This window comes from Buceros rhinoceros, unplaced genomic scaffold, assembly GCF_000710305.1.
Source record: "Buceros rhinoceros silvestris isolate BGI_N320 unplaced genomic scaffold, ASM71030v1 scaffold9, whole genome shotgun sequence".
Taxonomy (NCBI): Eukaryota; Metazoa; Chordata; class Aves; order Bucerotiformes; family Bucerotidae; genus Buceros; species Buceros rhinoceros.
Window position 1 is genome coordinate 26,926 of NW_010429551.1, and position 22,599 is coordinate 49,524.

Genomic DNA, 22,599 nt, shown 5'->3' on the forward strand with positions numbered 1-22,599 from the left:
TTCTGAGGAAAATGAACAGCAAACGAAAGCATGTATGTGAAAATACAAACCCTGATGAAATAATATAAGTTTTAAAACTGAAATCCAGAAGCTGAAAGTGCTTATGTAGTGTTAGTAGTGCTTCTATAATTTTCTTATTTTCCTATTAAATGACTGGGTGAGTGATCTTTTATTCTATATTGATTAGTTCTAAGCTAGAGAGATGTACAGATTGGGCATAGCAGTATCTTCCATTATGAAGACTGTCCTAAATCTCTGATATGCTATTTGGCTTAATATTTTCAGTGGGGATGGAAGATTATTTGGTTTTGGGACTATAACTGTTGAAATATATTCATCCCATGGATTTCAGAGCTGGATCACGTAATGTCCCACTGCCTCTTTAAAAGCAAACAAACAACCCATTTGTTTTTAAGAGGTATTGAAGAGACATTAACAAAAATGTAAGAGCCAAAATGACAACAACTAGCTTAGGGCAAAAACGCACAGTAGGTACTGTTGGTTTTGGTGGGGGGGGGTCTGTAGTATTTAATACCTAATGTGCTCTGAAGTTGTCATTGTTTATATATTATGCTCAGTGCTTGAGCGAACGCATATGCTGTAGTTCAGAACTGTGTTTCTCAGGATTTCCACATGCTAATCTTGAAAATCCCTGTGTAGTTTATGATGTGCACCAGAAAAGACAACAATATGTGTATTCAAAGGGTAAATTAAAAACAAACATACAAATCAGATATTAGAGTGTCTGTATATTGCCTGTAGCAGCTGGCATAGTATAATTGAGACCAAGAATGCTCAGAATAATTCCTTGGGGCAGATTGAACAATCTAGGGACATTTGCATCTACAGTGTTTTCAATACTAATACAAACGTGTGTGAATACTCAAAAATACATTGCACGTAACATTCACCGTTTAAAAGAACTGTGCTGTCTGCTGTTAAAAAGCTTGTGTGGGGGACCTGGTAGATATTTAATTTTGCAGAACCATTCTCCACAGAACTGAACAACCAAAAAGACATAGCACATCTCTTACGACAAATAGTTCTACGCTGAATTAGAAGGCAACACCACCGCCAGTAGTCCACTTTAGTTAACATTAGTTTTAGGACAGCAGTGAAGAAGACCACCACTATCACGGGAGTTGTAATAGAGGGAATTATTATTTCCAGTAATGGCCATGCCTAGAATTGCAGAGTTTCTGATACTTGTGCACGTAGACTCTAAAGGAAATGTCTACTTTTAATAGAAGTTATAATTACATTTAACTCTATGAAAAGATTTATTAAAGCAAAATGCAAGAGAGAAAATTATCAGGGAAAATACAGTAGGGAAGCGTTACAGAGAGTACCTTGAGTTCTTGAATCAGCGGAGGGCAGTAAGAGCAGTCTCTTCCTTAAGTCAGCTGGTCTAATAAAGTTTGTTCACTCTCATATGAAGTGGAATAGTAAAGGAATTTACCTTTTCTTTACCTTTTCTTTCTGTTGGTTTTTGGATGAAGGAATAATGGTTTGTATAAATAATTTTAATTTTCTTGGTTTTGAGCCATTTTACTTTGCAGGTTTCTGTAGTAAAGATGTTCACAGATGCCAGCCTGCATTGGCCCTATTAGGTGTACACTGCCGTATATCCAGCTTCCCCATTGTGTTCAGGAGAGAAGTTGCCTGATTATTCCATCTGACGCTTATTAAGAAACTTTTTCATTTTCAACACGTGCCACATCTAACAAATAGCTGTACAGCACAAAACTGTTCCCATTTGATTGGCGATTTTTCAAGGTCAGGACCCAGTTTCACAAGTAGTTCTATTTTTCAATACAGCTGACATCAGACGCAAGCTGAAGACAAACTTGTCTAATAAAGCTTTCAGATTCAATTTTCTCTCTGCATAAGCTTCGGGAACCTCTGGAGGTCATTCACAGGATGTGCTGCAACACCAACAGGGAGAAGTAATGAAAAGAGTCTAGATAAAAAGCTGACACTATGCCTTCAGAACTGCATGAATAAAGACATAATAAGCAAGTTTATGAACACAAACCTCTGTGATTCTCAGAATTTCTATCTTGATCTTTATAGCCTATCTTGATATGAGGATTTGTTTCTGGATTATCTGTCAAGTGAAAAATACATGCAAAATATATCTAAGCCACAAAAGATCAAAAGAAAGAAGGTTAAAGCTTTATATTTAACATCATACTTCAGGGGTCTTGCTGAACATTACTTTTTGAAAGTATCTGTAATAAACAGGTGAGGCAGTGCAGTTTACAAAGGGAATGTGGGCTCTTACTTGGATTTTTCAGAGTTCAGTTGATTAAACAAAAATCACATTGGGTTACCAAGAATTGTTATTATACTCATACCGATGATGAAATATAAATCAGAAAGTGAAAACAGGAGCTGGCTGTTTTGTTATTAAAGACAATGTGGAATCGGGGTCTACTTTTTCTGTTCTATAACAAGCTGTTGAAAGTGCAGCTGTCAAGGTTTATGATGTAAGTAAGATTAATGCTATCACCAGTCTTTCAAAGGACTGCGTTCACCTATCCCTATTTTAAAATATAACCTGGTATATACTTCTGAGAACAGGCTTTGCAGCTTCTTTCCTTGCACTTAATTTCTTGATCAATAGTTAATAGCAGCAGGATATATGGGATTCATTTTGATTAAATCCCATGAAATGTAAATGATAGCATACTGTAGAATTCATCAGACTATTATTGATAACCTATGCCAGGTGAGAGCACAGAACTAACTCATGTTTGGTCTTTTTTACATGGCTCATATAACATGGCTCAGGAAGGAATTAAATTAATGTTTATTTTTCTCCGGAACTATTCTCAGCACACACTGCAGAATCCAGTGTCAATAATTTTCAAGAAATGTGGCAACACAATTGCATCATTCTTAAGATAGAGACAGAATCAAGAATTTGAATTAGTTCATTCTGGAAGATATGGAGAAAAGGATTCTCATTAGAGTTCCTAGCAAAAAAAATCAATAATAAAATGGTAGTTTATGGCTTTTTTCCAGGTTTTCTACCTCAGTTTCTAGCTTTACATCATACTTTTTTTTTCATGTTTTAAACCCACACTGTCTTTCTCCCTTCCTTTTGTTTTATTAACCTGAATCACTATAATATCTGACTACCCAGATAGCATGGACTTGCAAATTGCAGTAATCTCTCTTTTCTGTTTCCTTTCTTATAGTAATTAGGTCTATTGGCAACTACATTCTACGAAAATCTCTGTAATTTGCTAGAATAATAGAAAGCGATAGGTCATGCCGCACAAAGTACTCTGGACAGTGAACTGTTCTTTGTTGACTCATCTTTGAAAAAGAGCGAAGCGAGCTGGCTTTTCCCTCCGAACGGAGCGGTGCTCAGTGCCATCCTGCTCATATCCTGCTGGGAGGCGCAAAGGCGCTGTGACATACTTTCCAATATTTCTGAGCTGCCACAGAGGTAGGTCTGCTCTACAGAGGAACGACCAACAAAAGAGTGCGAGCAAGTGCAATCATAGCGGAGGAGCAGGGACTACAGTGATGGAGAGATGCAGGTAAAGGTTTGCAGTACTGATATTTCCTTCAAAAGCAGCTTGTTGGTCACATGACACTTCAGTTCCAGAAAGCAATTCTTCTAAAGGCAAAACTAAAATAGCTGGAAGAGAAACAGAGGTTAGTTTGGCCTGAAAAGTAAAGCATTGTTTCTGTTTTCATGAGAAAGCTTGACAAGTTTCACAGAGTAGTACGAGGCAAGATACTTTAATATTTCCGATGAGAGAACAGAAGATGCTTGCAGTGATTTGAAGAATTACTTTTTCAAAAACAAAGTGGCACTGGTGATGTTGCCTTCTTCAGCTTTGAACAACTGATTTGAGTCCTGCAGAATTTTTCTCTCGCAGAATAATGGTAGACACAGAAATTTCTGCATAAATACTGTAATGCTGTGAAATAATATCTAATATAGCTAATAACTGAACTCTGATTATTTCACAGCTTCTTCAGACCTGTTCTGATTTTTCTGTTTGTTTGTTTGTTTGTTTAAAATACATGCTACCTAAAAGTCCACCAGGTCCATTACATTCTGTAACTGTGTACCATTTTTTGCTTTTTTCTCCATGGTTCGCCTTGGTTAGGATAGCAATTTCTGCCTGTTAAATCGATTTGTAGATGTTACAAAATTAGAAGAGGTGATCTTTGAGAGACTGTAAAAGTTGGAGCCATGGGCAATACATGTTTTTTTTCCTCATATCAAAGAACAAGTTGCCAAAATTCAGTTATATGCCAATAGCAGTACAGTGGAAATGTAAATTGTTGTCATATAGATTGACGTCCAATTGAAAGCTGCATCCTAAATCAAGGAACTTGTTACTTTTAGTGACAAAAAAAATATTGAGAGGTGCTGGCATCGTTTGTGACAGATGTTGTCACAGATTTTTTTTTATAAGGCAAGTATGTGACAGAATTTGACAGAACAGCACAACTGCTGTACTTCAAAACATTCATTTTCATGAAACCCCTTTGTAATGACTGCAACAACTGCTCGCTCAAGACTCCTATCCTTTGGGAAAAATTAAATGTTTTTGGTAGGGGTACAAGTAATACTGAGTGTAAAAAACAACAACAGAAAAAAGGCAGTTTTCAAAAAGTAATGCTTAACTCCTGGAACAGAAACTCTTCAGGCTGCCCAGAAATGATTCTGTGTGTTTCTAGATAATGGAAAACTTAAAAAGAGATGCAGGAATCAACTACTAAAATCAGTTGCAGGAGGTCAGGGAAATAAATACAAAAATTAATTTTTATTTCATTATTAAAAATGAATTTAAGTAAGAGCAGAAGTAATATTATTAGATCACTTCCAAAAATAAAATTGCTTTTTGACAGTGTCTAAATATTACCGAAAAGGCTGCTTGTGTTGATTCTGTCTACTACTTCGAGAAATCCCCAAACACAGGCTGGAGCATTTTTCTCAACCCTCCCCTTAGTTCAAAATTTTGAAGAGCCAATTTTATCCATAAAAAACCCAAATATATAAGTAGTCCTCATATGGTAAAGAGCAGCTCTGTTTACTGTACTTTTGCATATGCAGATTATTACTAATTTACAGAAAAAATATTTTAATTGGTTGTTAGCAATGGGTCTCTTTGGGATTCAAAGAGCCACCACCGTATAAAGCTTGTCACATTTCTGCTCCCCAAAAGACTGACTCCCTTGATGTAATACCTTCTTAAGGTTTTCTTTGAAAGTTCTCAAGAAAAGGGATAAAATGTTTATGTCTATAAAACAAGGGAAGTCTTTATTTCATAATCGATTAACAAAAAAGTCCATGTATCATCCTGAAACATGAAAACTAATACGCATTGAATCCTTTTAACTGTTTTCTTTGCTGGCAAACGTAAAATTCCTTATTAGAGAGATGGCAGTATTTGTAACTGGCTGCCGTGAATGAATGTATATAACAATTCAGTCAAAAGTTTGTATTTACCTTATGAAGAAAACATGAATTTTGTCCAAATTTTCCATGTGATAATCCACATGATAAATATAGAAGTAACTTAATAGATAGTATGACTGTACTGGTTTTTTATAGAGAGAGTTTACATAAATAAGGAAGTTTATTTATAGCAGTGGGAGATTTTCACATCTTAAATATTAAATTAAAAGGTTATTGTTTGTTTTGTGGTTTGGGTTCTGCCCCACACACTCCCCACCCCCCATCCAGACTATCTTTAAAGTATTATCTCAATATTGTAATGAATAGTGGTGACACTATATAATTTCAGAATACTTTTTTCACCTAACCTCTTACTTACATGTTGATAGTTAAATTAGCCTTGGTATTGTAATCGGTGATACTGCTATAAATTGGATCTATAACCACTAGGTAGCTAGCACATGAAAGGCCCTTGTCATATCTTTTTTTTGGTTTCAGTGTCTGCTTAATTCTACTAACACTCACTAAAAGTGATTCATTTATACTCTAGCCTATTGCTTTTCAGTTTCTAGTTGGCCCATCAATCCTGTTGAACTTTGCCTAAGGAAAGATTCGCAGGGAATACCATGACAATGCTATATTACCAGAAGGAGTCTGAACTTTGGAGCGGTTTATCTTTCAGATAGGTCTGAATGGAACAATAGATCCAAGCAGAGCAAGAGATATTGATGCTGCTTGGGTTTACAGAGATATATATGTTACAGATATATATATGTACACATTGATGAGGTACTGAGTAGATCACCTCTCTCCACCTGTCTGCAGCACTGCTCCTAATGCAGCACAGGACACCCTTAGTCGTTGCTGCAAGGGCACATTGTTGGCTCGTGTTCAGGTTGGTTTCCTCAGGATCCCCGGGGCCTTCTCTGCAGAGCTGCTTTGCAGATGATTAGCCCCTAACCTGTGCTGCTACCTGTGGTTGTTCCTCCCTAGGTACAGGACTTTGGACTTACCTTTGTTGAGCTTCATGAGACTCCTGTTAGCCTGTTTCTCTGGCCTGTCAAGGTCCTTCTGAATGGCAGCACAACTCTCTGTTGGTGTATCAGCCAATTCCCCAAGCTTTATGTCCTCTGCAAACTTGCTGAGGGTACACTCTGTCCCTAAGGGAAGGTGCTAAATAGGATTGGACAGAGTATTAACCCCTGGAGAACACCACTAATTACTGGACTCCAACTAGACTTTGAGCCACTCATCACCACCCTGTGGGCCCAGTGATTCAACCAGATTCCAATCCACCTCCCTGTCTGCTCATCCAGCCCATACTTCTTCACTTCTCTATGAGAAACTTGTGGGACACAGTGTTGAAACCTTACTGAAGTCAAGGCAGGCAATATCCACTGTTCCACCCACATCGGCCAAGCCAGCTTTTCATTATAGAAAGTGATTGGTTGGGTCAAGCCTAACTTTCTTTTGGTGAATCCATGACGACTATTCCAAATCAACTTTTTGTGCTTTGTGTACCTAGAAATGATTCCCAGGATTAGTTGCTTTATCACTTGTGAAGGCAAGAGTCTTTCTTCACACTGAGTGAAAGACATATCTAAACATCTTCCTGTTCTGTTTGGAGAAATTTGTAAAAACGCATTGTACAATAAACCACTTAGTCATGTTTCTACTTAAGAAAAGGAGGACATCAGGAACATTCCACCAGATCTCTCCTGGGATAGAGGAAGATAAGTCTGAGGAAGCTGACACTTAACTTGCCACTATAAATTCAAATGACGCTATTTATTAATATAATAATAGTAACATATTAGAAACCATAACTTCTATGGTTATTTTTCACCTACAGCAGTATGCGTTCCCTTGTAAATCTTTTTCTTTTCTCCTAACAGTTTTTAACCTAGAATTTCTGCTTTTCAATCTCTAAGAATTATGGGGTCTTTAGTTTTGGTCCCTCTCTTCATTGAACTGTACAGACTATTTCAGATTTAAACTTCAAATAATAATGCCATAAACTGTAAGTGTCTCCTTTTTTAATCTGTATTAATCTAAAGTCTATGTAACCCATAATGTCTTGTTAGGAATCATTAAGAACTTCTTGAACATGAAGGACACTTAACCTGTATTTTAAATCGATGACAATAATACGCAATGTGTATGTACCCTAGGTGTTCATGAAATCAAGTACTAACCGTTAACCATTTATACTCAATAAAAATTACTATGATATCTGTGATAGATTTAATAAGTAATTTTTCCCAGGAATTGTTTTTACAAATATTCAAGTCTAAGACAATCAGACTTTGGTCAATCTGACATGGGGGTTTTTTCAAAGCAGAAAAAGACTGTCTCTTAGAAGTCTTAAAAAGTTGATTAATATGTGAAGAAAATTTTAGCTTAGAAATAAAATGCTCTAAGGATGCATGCTTTCCGCATTTAGAGCCATGGGTGAAATTTTGTTGGCAATAATTTTTTGACCAACATAAAAATCTTTCCTTCAAATCTCAAAGGTTTTTTTGTTTGTTTGTTTCTATTAGTAATTATTGATATTACTTGTTTTAGTTAACCAGAACTGTGTTTCCCACTGTAATTCTATTACTTTTCTTTAAGAACTCCTGGCAGGTAGCTGTAGCCAGCACCCTGCAAAAAGAGTTATCGACAGTGAGCATCTTGCATGGAAGTGTTATACTGTGTGGGAGAACATAATGTACTCCTAACTTTATTTCCTTAACTTTGAAGGACAGAGAGAGATGAGACTATTCATTTATCCCTGGGACAAGTGTAAGGAATAAATCAGTCTCAGAACCGTCTTATCAGACCTTTCTCAGTGAAGCCTGCTTTGAGTTTAGGAATACAAGCATGGATTGGCTGCAATGACACAGCATAGGAAAAAAATAATCAAAGATAAAAATACACTTAAGCAGATGATAGATCTTCATCTGTGTACTATCGTGGAGTCTCATTGTTCCAAATCAATTTCACAAGCCTGGATTGCTGTTAAGATGGCCCTGAGGTTTCCCTGGAAATAAGCAAAACCTGCCTGGTGTGCCACCTCCGAATCAGCGAACTGCTGGTTTGCCCGCAAAGGGAGTGCACGGAAGGCAATGTTGCTTGTGTTAAAATAACAAATTCTTTGAGAGATATTGCCTGTGCGTAAGCCACAGGGTACTGGTGTTCTTCCTATGGTTTCCTCATAGCAAGTAAGATGCAACTGGGTTTCCTTGAATAAAACAGAAATTAAGAGCAGTGGGCATATGTTACTGTTATTCATTGTTCAGAAGATTTAAGGCTGGCATATGCGTTAATTGGTACTGCTAACCGTGAAAGGAAATCCCCAGGCTAGACATGCAAATTGCAACCAGTCACTCTGCTGTTTCTTCTTTGCCAAAAAGCTTTGACCTGGTAGATGTGGTAACCTTACATAATTAAAACTTCAACACTACTTAAAACATTCAGAAGGATGGTCAGGAACATTCCTATGAGATGAGTCTGTTCTGCTTGAGGGCTATGACTTCTAAGGGGATGTTGGAAGGGATTTGAAGCTTTGGGGAGTTTTGTCACTCTCCCTGTCTATTCTGATCCTGTGCAGTACCTAAATAAGGAGCTTTATGTGTTCCGAGTTGTCAGTTTGACCCTCTGTTGAAACATAACACTGAAATAAGCAGAACGAAAAAAGGCAGAAAAAGTGATTTCCTGCAGTCGTCTTCATTCTGCCGATTTCTGCATTTAATTTTGAATTTCAGTTTTGTGACACATTCCTATTATTCTCACTCTTAAAGTTTAACATTACAGATTATTTTCAAGAGCAGAAATTACCAATATATTCTTGACCTGCCTCCAACATATTTCAAGGTTGAAGAAGTTGATACATTATTTTTTAGCATTTAATTAGACATTTTATTTTGGTGTGATATTTTTCTCCTATTATTGTTCTATGTTGTTTCTTTCTTTATTAAACAGCAGAAAGTGCTAATGAGAAGTTACCTTAAAAGCTACATGTTGGTGTGGTTTAATGTCTAAAATTCTAATTATTCTTGCGATTTTGTGGTGTATCATACCACAAGAGTGAATTGATGTAACCTTTAAATGCATTCAAAGATTAAGCTCTTAGCTGTATTTCAGATGTTTTGCAGTAGGGTAGAATTTGTTACTCTGATATTGGAAAAAATAATTTTATTCTTGTTTTGCTTTTTTAAATTATTTGTTCTGGAGGAAAAAACGAACAAACAAACAAAACCACAACAAAACCAAGAAACTATACGCTTTGAATCACAGCAACTGTTCTGGGTAAACTACTTTGGAAAGAGATCTGCTGCTACATATAGTGTTATTAATATTGATTTATATGCCTCTATTAATTTTAATCGATCATTTATATGCTTCTGTTGAATGAACCATATTGTATCTGTGCAAGCATGAAAGAAAGAGAAATAAGGGACAGACGTGCTGTTTCAAGTGGTATTTTTGTTCTGAAGGCAGATAAATGTCAGAAGAGAAACATACTGTGCAACCCACTTTTTAAAGGTAATTGCTATAAATAATTTGATAACTCAGAGGTTTGAACGGTTCAGTCAAAGTGGACATATTATTACCATCCTCAGTAGCAGCAGATAATGGTAGGTGGTGGCAGATCTTGAAGCTTTTAACAAAGATATTATACTGGCCAGTGCATTTCTGCTAGTACCTTACAGTTCTCTCTATTGTATTTCAAGTTTCTTGCAAATTTCAAGTTCAAAAGAATTACATCAAAGGGATAAAAGAATGGAAGCCAAAATCAGAGCAGTAAACCCATGAACACTAGAAGATTAGGAACCCCCTCTTCTGGAATAGCTGCCACGAGAGGAAAAACAAACAAACAAACATAAATAATGTTTAATTTGTCGAAGTCTTGAGTACATATACTCAGGCCAAAATAGGAGACATGCTAAGACATGCCAGGTAGTCTTATCAGACAGCCTGAGCCTGCTTGTGGGGGCTTTACAGAGTCCCAGTTTAGAAAGTTTCTCTTCAATTTACCTGAAATACTGATGAGAACAGAAATTTCTTCTGAGATAAGACAACTTCTGTTTAACCCACATGAATGCCAAACTGCGTAACTGTTTTCCTCTTATCTGAGAGTCTCTGAAGTCATGGATGAAATACAAGGCCTTTACATGAAGCTTGGGCCAGATGCAAGTAGACTTAAGTATGCACCCCTTGGTAAAGACTGGAATTCAACACTTAGGCATGCTTTTCACACCAAACTGCTTTGGTAAGGTTCTGAAATGAAACACTCGTGGTTTTCAGTAATTTTATGTGTCTTGACCCCGATATGGAATAACTCACTGCAGGCAATAGGCTTGCTCTGAGTCACTTTGACCTACAGTATTATGGAGTTCACATGAGGGGAGGGTGAAATGAAGAGACATTTTGGAATTGTTACAGAAAATCATGACTGATCTGTGAAGCTGAATTCCCACCCAGGGTGAGACAAAATAGACAATTCTGTGAATTTATGTCTTTGGTGTATAATTTCATCTAGGTGTTAGACAGATTTTTAATCCAACTCAGAGAAACGAAGACATAAAAATTCGTCAAACACAGAAAACTCTGAAGGACAACATTAAAAAAAGCAAAATAAACCCAAACAAAGTATTTTGAAATCTCTAGGAAACTACAGTATATTTTTTTTCATTTATCATTTTTCATTTCTATTGGTGCACATTATTTTGTTCTTCAGGCAATGAAATTACTTTCATCAGAGACAGACATGCTCAAAGACTTCTCTGCCATTTTCTCTCCCTGCTGAAGAAAGATGAAAAATACAATAGCCTTCTGATTGTAAACATTAAAAGAATGCAACAAACGTATTCCTACTGAACTGTAATTAATATATTTGCAGAAAAATACTGTGTATAATTGAATTCACCTTTCTTTCTGGACAGAGCAATGAAGACAGAGAAAATGATGACCAATATTTTGTTTTCTTGGTGATTTTCTAGGAGTTATTTGAGATCACTGAAGTTTGTAAACTCCAAATGCCAACTCAGTTAAACTAAGTAACTACTAATAACATGGTTTTTTCAATGCTGACATTCTTTTCTAGCTTCAATGTACATTAGCAAGTGAAAAAAATACCAAGTGAATGTACAAAAAAAGAGAGTTCTTGCTTTTATGTATATGAAAAGTAACTCTCTTATAAGTTCCTTTTGCCTTAAAAGAACGGTATGTAGTTTCATTTCTCATTGCCTGCATATCTTAGCACAGTGTTCCCTCCTTCCTCACCATTCCTCCTTGATGGGGCTTTGTTTTAAACTTTACAATTGTTTGATGACCAAAGTTGGCAACTGTGTGGACCCCATCCGTTTTCTGGAGCCATTTGCGATCTGCCACTCTGTGGAAGAAGTCGATGTTTTCCCCTGCAGCAGTAGTTGCCAAACTCATGCCTTCATCTGCTGACAGCCAACGGAAATCTATGGCATATCACTGCTTTGAGGAGAGTGATGGGAGGGGTGATGGCTGCTACTGCTTAAGTGAGAAAGTAGGGCACCTAATGGTGTCACGTTGCTCTCCAGCCAGCACAGGAATGAACTTTGGGTGATAAGCGCCATTCACTATGTAAACACCTGTTTCCCATCTCCCTCAAAACAGGCAGTGAGGGCTGGGTGGAGGGGGCATGAATCCAAAGATCTAGAATTTGAACTGTGAGTTGGAACTGAGTGAGCTGAGTCCTCTGCTAAGAGCCATCGAGTCAGCCCGTTGTGCCCATTAGTGAACGACAGGTTCAGTACACTGGCGCCTTATCACGGAATGCCCTCCTCGATATCTTGGGCTAACAACTATGGGCAAAGTGGCACGTCAGGACTAAAAAGTCGAGTTAACAACTTCACTATGTCGGGAGACATTTTGTGGGACTGGCTAATCGCAGTGCCACACAGTGGTTGAGTTTGGAAGGGGGTCTAGGTGTCATCTGGTCCAACCACCCTACTCAGGCAGGGTGACCTAGAGGAGGCTGCCCAGGATCATGTCCAAGTGGCTTTTTAGTGTCTGCAACGATGGAGGCTCCACAACCTCTTTGGGCAACCTGTTGCAAGTCTCAGCTCACAGTCATCGTACTATTCAGAGGGAACCTCCTGCATTTCAGTTTGTGTCTATCACCTCCTGTCTTGTCACACGGCACCACACAAAAGAGCTTGGCTCTGTTTTCTTTGCATCTTCCCTTTAGATATTTGGACTCATTGATGAGATCCCCCATGAGTCTTCTGTTTTCTAGGCTAAATGCTCCCTGCTCTCTCGGGCTTTCCTCATACGAGAGGTGCTTCAGTCCTATAATCATTGTTGTGGCCCTTCACCGGCCTCTTTCCAGCAGCTCTAGAGCTGTCTTTTACTGAGGAGCCCACAGCCGGACACAGTACTGCAGATGTGGCCTCAGAAGTATCTCCTAGAGCTAATCTCTGCCTCATTTGCATAATTAGGTAAGAAGAAATAGAATAGGGCAGAAAATGTATACTGTCATTTCAACGGAGATGAAAGAAAACCTGATGAGTACAGATTATTAGTATTAATTATTCACATCTTTGTGTAAAAATTAAAAAAAATAAAAGCATGAAGCAAAGAGATCCTTTAGGGTCATCTGTTACGCTTTTGATATTAAAAACTGTCAATCTTTAACTGCTCAAGACACTTTTTTATAGCAAACAATGCTATGATACATAAAATTCCTTCCGAATATTTTTCCATATCAGAAGAAGCTATATCCATTTTCTCATCTGAGATTTTAATTACAAAATTGCTGTGTTAGAACAGCCTTTTACAATAATTAATTTACTTCGTAGTTATCCACAGGTATGTGATTTTAAAGTACAGAAAGAAAAACTACAAGGATTACACTTCAGAAATGCAATAACGATGATATGGATGTGTGGATAAATACATTTAATTATAGTGTATGTCATTAAAAGTCATCATTTGGAGGAGTCACTTTTGGTATCATTATATTGCCATTTATTCAGGCTAGATAAATAATTTATGTCAGTTGATTTAGTAAATTGTCTGTAATCATACGGTATTTAAATGCTGACAGCATCTCGTGGTGCTTTTACAGTGACATTCTTTCAGATGCCTGTGCACAGCATTTTCCCTTTGTGCAGTGCTGAAGAGGGTCACTGATTCTTCAGAGGAGTAACTCAAACCCTCACTCATTGGTGAAAAATAGCTGCCAAATTCCTTGGCAAGACCAGTTGATGTTACTGATTGGTTTAATGTTTCAAATGATTTTATGGCCAAAATGTTGAACCTTCACCTGTTAGTTTTCAAACTTCAGACAGACTTCGCTGAAATGGCATGAATGCCGATGGAGAAAACCATCTCCCTCTCAGACGTACTAAAAAACAAAAAAACCTTACCGTGCGTGGGGTGACACTGTTTTCTAGTTTTGGGTTAGTTTTGGGGTTTTTGGCAAGCTACCTTACAGGAGCGCAGGAAACAGATTTTCTCTGGTCTGTATTGAGACTGGGAAAAATGCTGACAAACACCTTGGTCCTTCAGAAATTTATATTTGTTTTTCAATAACCGTATTTTGCAGTTCAACGGTAGGAAATGTAGGGGACACTCCACACAGCTTTTCTTCAGGTTTCCTGTTTTGCTATTGTGTTTTTTAGGCGGTCGATTCAGAGAGAGGTTCTGTGGCTATGATAAAGGGCAGGTATTTAGACTCTACTTTGCACCTCAGTGAAGCAATGCCACTTGTTCTTGTGTATTCCCTATGTTAGTATTTTTCTTGTTTGGCTGGACTTTTTAAAAAACGAGAAAAAATGAACCAAATGCAATTCAGTGTAGCCTCATCTCCCATAATCCTGCGCATAATGAATTCTTTTTACACGATTAACTGGAGCGAAAAAATAGCCCAACAGTTTATAGGCATCTATTTGTAAATAACAAAAATTAAGAAGTGAAAATCAGTCTTGGAGTTCTGAATGATTTCATTTTACATGCCGCCCTCTCTAACATTAGCTGTCTGTGGCATCTTTCATCAATTTTGACTGTGGAGAAAGATACTGTGCTTCAGTGTTGGCTACTTTCCCAATCCAAGCAATGAATAATAAACAGATTCTTTGAAACACAACTAATGTCCAGGGAAGGCAACAAAGCTGGTGAAGTGTCTAGAGAGCAAATCCTATAAGGAGTGGCTGAGGGAACTGGGGTGTTCAGACTGGAGAAAAGGATACTCAGGAGAGATCTCGTCACTCTCTACAACTACCTGAAAGAAGGTTGTAGCGAGGTTGGGGTCAGTCTCTTCTCCCATATAACAAGTGATAAGATGACAGGAAATGGCCTCAAGCTGCACCAGGGGAGATTTAGATTAGATATTAGAAAAACTTTCTTTACAGAGAAGGTGGTCAAGCATTGGAACAGTCTGCCCAGGGAGGCGGTGGAGTCCCCATCCCTGGAAGGTTTTAAAAGATGTGTAGATGTGTCACTGAGTGACATGATTTAGGGCCTCTGGCAGTGCAGGGTGAACAGTTGGACTCGATGATTTTAAAGGTCTCTTCCAACCAAATGATTCTGTGATAGAGCCAGAAAAGACACAAAGAAGATTTGTTTATTTTATCCAAATAGAAGGGAAAAATTCCACAGATATCCAGATAACAGCACATAATATTTTCAAGTTATGAGGAGGACAAATCAAGAATCGGCCATAGTTGAATTTCTTGTTGTGTAAGCTCCCATACTGGTCAGAGAGCCTTTGGGAAATACCTGGTGGTAACAGTATGTGAGAAGATTGTTGGTGAGGCAAATTCATGACTACAGAGTGATTGGAGACCATGGAAGAAATGCGTTTCTAGATACACAGTCATACTGTGATACATTGGATATCACAACCAACTTTTTTTTCAATCTGACCCTAACCTCGATAGGTCTGACCACACTAGTTAGATTTTGGAAGATGACTCACGTATAGCAATACTTCAGTGACCTTGAATGTGAAGTTCTTACTACACTGAGACTTTTGTTGGTGTTCCTAGGTCCCACTGGTCTTTTAAGGATGAAATCTCAATATGATGAGAATGCTGAATGTGTAAGCATAAACTATAATAGAAATACTGTGGAAAAATGAATTCATATCTTATTTTAGTTTTAATTTTCATATTTCCAGTAGACATAGCTTCCAGAAATGAGAAGAATTTTTCTGTGTGACTCTTTCTACTGCATACATTCTGTTACTTCAATAAACATTCATCATAGTTCATTTTTCAGTAATTTTTACATTTCTTTTCTTTCAGTAACTTCTGGTGAAACTGTTGCTGTGGATACACAAACCAGGGTAACCAAGGAAACAATCACCTTCAAACCAGAAATGCCATCTTCTGTGCTTTTGGAGGTTCCAGCCTTGGCTGACTTCAATAAGGCATGGGCAGAACTCACTGACCGGCTGTCTCGACTGGATCGAGAGATAAAATCTCAGAGAGTGATAGTAGGTGATCTTGATGATATCAACGACATGATCATCAAACAAAAGGTATGACAAACACCGATTTTTTGAGGTTGAAAGCCTCATGATCTTTATTCTGTACTAATTCGTTTCAACAAGGAACACGGGAGAGATTAAAGGTTGCAGTACATGTAGTTGTTACTTCAGCTACTTTATCCCATAAACACAACTGTTGGCTTAAATGTTGAGATAATTGAGGGAAAAGAAGAGTATTTAATAATTTCTCAGGTCTCTAAGGCAGATCTCTTTATCTTTCTCTTGCTTGTGCTAATTCTGTCATAAGGGTATGCAAGCCAATGGTTGAAATATAAACCTCTTGAGAAAGCAGGAATTGCACAGTAAGCTCCAGGTTGCCAGGAGGAAGGATACCCTGTTTCCTACCTTTTCTTATGTTGCTTCTGCAATAACTTTCCGAGAGGTTTATATCCTGCTGCTGTTGGGTTATGAAAAGCTCCACAGTTGTCTTAAAGAAAGGAACAGCTCATTAATGCAAGTGTTTTGTCAGCAAAACTGCATCAGTGTTATCTTTGAAAATACAGAAAAATATGGAAATATATGTACAAGGAAAAAAAAGGCTAAACTTTAACTGTAACTACTCAGCAATGATAGAAGTAATTCTGGATTATACAGTTTGAAAGTGATTACCTGTCTTCTAGACTTACCATTGCTCAATATAAAAAAGTCTGGGTTGCCTGCGCAAAACTTTTCAGTGTTGAATTTCCATTTAGTTCAGTTCTAAACTGAGTTTTAGACTCTCTGTTATAAGATTCTCTCCTGCTTCCTCCTCCTCATGAGAAATCTGACTTATTGTAAGGAAGATATTGACACTTTCCCTTTGCATTAAGTAGGAAGAGGGAGAAACAACGGACACATTTTTCCTAGTATCTATACTAAGTAGTTTTATAAGAACGTATATATTAAAATATACAGATGTCTCATAGGATTCATTCTGCGTGTTTTCTTATATTTCCCTTTCTTCCAGTGGTTTAAATTTTCTAATTTTGAGATTTTTGGTTTGCTTTATCTTCCAGATTAGTAAATATTTGTTTCATCTTGATTAATAATCACAATATTTACTGTGTAGAATTTATAGCGTTTTATTAATTAAAATATCTTTAAAAAGGCATATTTTAATAATGATAGCTACAATATCACCTACACGGGACCCTAGATTAAAATAGCTGTTACGTTATTTGAAAAGGATGAGGCCAAAGAAGACTTGTTTGCACGTTATCTTTTCATCTTTTCCAGAATAATTTTGGGTTTTAAAATTTTTATTTTACCAAATACGTAGTTCAGAATTATATGGTTTTCTTATTTCTCCCTCATTTTACCATATTATTCTGGCAGGCAAAATCCATAGCTCGCTTCCTTTTGTAGATCTCTTTTATTTAAATAGAAGATCAAATTACTAACTCTTGAGGACTTCAATTAATGTTATACATGTTTTAAAACGAACGGGATTATATCTGCATTTTATCTTAACTCAAGGCTGAAATATTTTAGCTGGTTAAGGCACCACTATTGCAGTCTTCCTCTCACTTCTGTTTCTTACTGGGTAGCCTTATCTCTTTTTTTTTTGTACCAAGCTGTGCTCGTAACAAAACCAGCAGGGAAACTTTTTTTTGTTGTTCTTACCTCTCTAATTGGCCGCACAACAGAATGTGACATTTAATATATTTCTCTGATGAAGTGGAAGAATCAATGTCTAAATATAGACTGCAGTTCTGTTAACCGGCTCCCTCTCCTCTAATGATCATCTTAATTTCACTTAACACATGAAAATGAAATTTTGATTTTGTCCCTAAATCTAGCACTGGATTATTAAGTGGAATTAGCAGACAGAGTTTTCAAAACTGTCAAAGAACGTTAGGTTTGTTAAACAACCCCCCCCCACCCCGCTCCCCGTGTTCTAAAGTGTCGAGTGTGTGCAGCAGTGTGTGGGCTGATGAAGTTGGGACATGTGAATATCCGGCTATTCTGAAAAGTCAGGCTGAATATGGTCTAAGCTGAAAATCCAAAAGTAGTGCCTCCCTCCCCAGGTCTGTGTATTCTATAAAAGACCATGGTCATACCTCGCTCCTGTGGTTGCGATTTAAAAATCCTTGAAAGTCACAGTACTGCACTGTGCTTTATTTGGAGAGTTTGTTACACCCCTACAGGGATCTCAGGAAGATTTAACAGCTTAGTAGATTGAACTTTTTTTTTTTCTCAAAAAAGTTTCTTGTCTTTTGATGCAAAATAGCATTTTAACACAGCTGACATAAAAATTAATTGTTATAAAGATGCATGATCCAAGAAAGCTATTTTATTATAACAAATCTCTAATTGCTCACCCAGAATTTAGAACATTTCCAACTGCTAGTCCCATTAGCATGTTACTAAGGTCTTACTGTTTGGGGGTTTTGCTTCCATTTCATATTTCTTTCAAAACAGACAGCCACATTTCTATTAAGAAATTGAAATGTCAAAACAAACATACTAAAAGTAAAGAAATCCCATATCGTAGCAACATGTGTAATAGGACATTTTCCAAATCACCTGGGTAAAAATAAGTGATCTTAGGTTGTCATTTCTTTCACGGCAGCACCTAATTTTGTTGAAGCTAAGTTTCTGAGGGCATTTCAGTTTAATTCATTTCAATCTGATTGTGTCACAAGATCACAGCCAATACTTCTGCCACATTTTTGCTCCATTAAAGTTTAAGACGTCGTTAGCCCCCACTCGAACTTTACTTGGAGGTGATCACAGTGAGTTGGTACTCTTGTGTGAATGTAAAGTACAAAGGTCAATTTTGAAACAAAACAAAAAAATACAACTATTACAAAAAAAAAAGGCTTGTTTTAATGTCAGCTTCCCTTTAATGAAGGAAAAAATGCAACTTCAATTTTCCTAAGTGGTGTACATACTATGAGGTAAAAGACTCAATTATTAACAAATCATCATCATCATCACGGCTTGGCTTCGCGAACGAAGATCTGGGAAGGGCTTTCCCCACGCTCACTGCAAGCGATGAGTGCACCCTTCGGGGCTGCGCGGTGGGTTTTTTAGGTGAGGCGCAGCGTGCGCGGAACTGGCTCCACCCTTTACACCTGAGGTTCATCTGCCAGGGCCCGGCGAGCTTGGACGGTGACAGCGAAGTCCTCGGGTCGTAGGTTTGGTTAGAGTGTCCTTCTCTTAGATGGAGCCTTACAGGGCTAAACGAGCTCCATCTGCCCAGGTTTGGAGTCAGAGTTGTCCTTCTCCTAGGATGGTGCCCGAAGGCTAGTGAGCCCATCCTGCCTGTGGACACACTGTGTCTGACCCTTCAGCTGAGACCTGTCTGGCCTGGGAGACCCCACCGGAGGCACATGCCACCACCAGCACAGCTCTCAACCTCACAAGGGCACGCAAGCTCCTTCCCCACGGCAAGGGGGTGCCCGTGAAAGAGTATTAACAATTATTAACAAATTATTAACAATGGTTGATATTTTTAAACATCGATAGTATACAGTATACATTTCTTTCAAGAAAATGCATTACATATTTTAGTCATCTATGATTCTATATATCTTGTTAAATTCTGCATATTTAAACTAAGAGACACTAGGAAGTGTGCAGTAAAGAAATTTAATGCTAGCATCTGTCATCCAAGTTTTCATTAGAGGAAAATTATTATATTTTGCTCATCTTCTTGAAGACTGATGTTTTATAGGATTCGATCCTCAAAGAGATAAATGTAAGGCAAGCAGACAAGAGACTCGTGTTGTTTCTTTAGACATCCTTCATCTGCAAAGAAAGTTCATGGGTAATACCGAGAATATGCAATATGCCAAGATGTAAATTGGTGAGGGATGTGACAGAGTATGGTTTGCACTGTTGCGTTTCACCATTCTTGCATCAGAATAATCAAGATGTTTTATATTGAAGGTCTGTATTCTGTCCGTGGATTTTGCCAAGGCATGCTGTCCATCCAAACAATTTTGTAACATACATTATTGAAAACTTGCCTTTCAGTTGTACTGGATAAACATAGCCTTCATTTAGTAAAAAGTGTTGTAATAATAACTAATATTGCTAACAAATAACAAACAATATTTAGTGCCTACTTACTGGTTAAGAGTACAGGTTGATTCTGCACTGTTAGGTGCAGTGGAGGAGATTAATCTGAAAAAAGTATTTATTTGGAATGAGACCTACAGCCAAGCTGAGACTTTAAAGCAAAGAAGAGGAAAAGATACTTTTAGGTAATGATTTGTATCATCCTAAAGTAGTCATACAAAAAGATTCAGATAATTTATTTCTACTCAATTAATTAGTCACTATTCAAAAATTAGATTTGAACTTCTGTCAAGCAGAGAAATAAACAGAATTAGAATGGAGAGAATGTCTTCACTATTAATTACTGAATTGATTTTTCAATAGCTGAGGATTTTGTGCAGCTGATGAGAGTAAAATAAATGCTAAGGAAAAATATTTATTACTAAACCATGCAATTACACACTTCAAAAGATTGTGAAAGAGTGAGCTTAACTGACATTCCTCTAGTTTGAGGCTTTTTTACCTATCCTTTCTGATGGTTACATATTATGCATTTTAGAACACAACTTAATAATTATACATGCATCTTTGTATGCAACCTTGCAATTCATATTCTGATCAGAAGATTGGGAAGATTTCTGTCCACACTATTTTCCAACATAAATTTTTGTGGAAATGAAAATATGATTTTCCAAATCTATATCCTGTTCTTACAGAAGCTACCATAATTGCCAAACTGAAATTTGTAGTTCTATATTACAGAGTATGTATCAGTGTACTCTAAATATGTACACATTGAATGAAAACTTGTGGTTACAGCCACAGACATTTGTGTCTGTCCATACAGTTTATATCAGAAGGGTAAGCTATAGATAAGGTGAAGTCCTCAACCTTTTGGATAGTGCAGTTCAAGACCTGCAGAGGTGTGAAGAAGTTTCTTATTAGTGCCATATGACCCATGTATCGCATCTTCAAATCACGTACTGTTGAAGAACACCGTAGAAGATTATTACACTTGGAGCTGAATGTTTTCCAATCTAGTATTCTGACGTACTTGACTGGAGGGGTTCACTCCTCTGGAATCAAAGTATGGTGCCAGTAAGTCGGGAGATGACATTCACACTTTCAGAATCAATCTTCAGGAGCATGTTTGCCCCATCCCTCACTTGATGCTGTCATGCTGTTTCGAGGACTGTTTTCAAAGCTTCACATTCTCTAGGTTCTTCTATTTCCATATGAACTCACAGCTGAGGATGTTCCCTGGGGCATTGTTGGACCAGGATCAACTCCCAAAAGCAGAGCTGAGCAGAAACTGATTCTAGAGAATGTTGGAGTGTTCATTGGCATTTTTGTGCTCCATCTCAGAGAGCAGAACCCTACACGTGACTTCATGGCTTCGAATGTGTGCAAAACCACCTTCACTTCTAAGACTTTCACCATAGTATACATTTCCTCAGGAGACTGCTTTCATTGTTTTATGCATATTTCAGAGTGTTACTGTTGTACCATTTAACATGGAATATCTAGCTGAGTTCTTATTTCGTACTGCATCATCCTCTTACATTTTTTAAAAATTAATTCTTATTTATGAGAAGTACTGGAAAGCTAGCATCAGGTTTTGAAGTGTATAAAAAACTAATATACAAACAGATTTCTAAATGTACTAGAAAAAGTTAGAACTACAAGGTTTGTATGCAGAAAGATTTTTTCTTTTTTATAGAGAAAAATATAAACATGTCTGTCTGCCTTTAAGCTTATTAAGGTTAGAAAATACAGCAGGATGCTCTAGAGGGCCTGAAGATCTGAGTCTTTAAAAGAAAATGGGAGGTATAAAAAGAAAAAAAAATCTATTAATCTTAAAATTAGACCTCGAGGGATATAGAATAGGAGATTCTTTTAAAAATCTTTGTTGCACAGAAAGACAGATGATATTAAAAAATAGCTTGGCCACCTCATTCTATTTGTATACCTCAGTATATTTGTTTTCTGCAACAATAAAAAAGCTGTCTAAACACCGCCTTTTGGAGAGGTGTTAACAGGTATTTCCTTCTTTCTCTAAAATGTTAATCACTTGGATGTGCAAAAAATTTTACCTATGAGGAGCTGATTTTAAACTCATTGAAGTAAAAAAGATTCTTTCATCATTACCTCCCCACCCCCCCAAAAAAGAATATAATGCTACACTTGTGGCTAATGATAACTGTCCTCTCTTTGATTGTATTCACTTATTGTGAAATAATTTGATTTTTTTTTTCCAATTCCTGCCAAATGAGCTTCTGGAAAAAATTAACACTATTATTGCTACTGGCATCCTGTCAGATTCAACAGAGAAAGGGCATCGTGCGTAGGAACTCATTTGCATTTGAACATTGAGTACTATGCGCATTTCACCAGGGCTGCACTTTTCCATAGCAAATATTTTTTCTCTATTTCCAAGTCTGACTTTTTGTGTAAGTGTAAAGGATCAACACTATCAACACCGGACCTTACCTGACCCACTCTTATACCCAAACCAAACTTCCATTGCGCGCGTTAGCTCAGCCTGGGAGAGAGCTCAAAAGGGACCTTATCGCTGCCTACAGCCACGAGATGGGAGACTGTAGAGAAGACAGAGCCAGACTCTTCTCAAAGGTGCGCACCAAAAGGATGAGCGGCAACAAGACACGTGCTGCATCAG

General features: G+C 37.4%; 1 protein-coding gene across 1 annotated transcript in view; it reads left to right on the top strand.

Annotated features, from left to right (window-relative positions):
• Positions 1-15,767: 15,767 nt before the first annotated feature.
• LOC104499190 (dystrophin-like) overlaps positions 15,768-22,599 on the top strand; it is a gene marked incomplete at its 3' end in the record, with an annotated part of 127,490 nt that continues 120,658 nt past the window's right edge. Inside the window, exon 1 of the mRNA XM_010142663.1 lies at positions 15,768-15,929. Within this exon, the coding sequence (XP_010140965.1) occupies positions 15,768-15,929 (162 nt within the window). The remainder of the gene's footprint in view (positions 15,930-22,599) is intronic.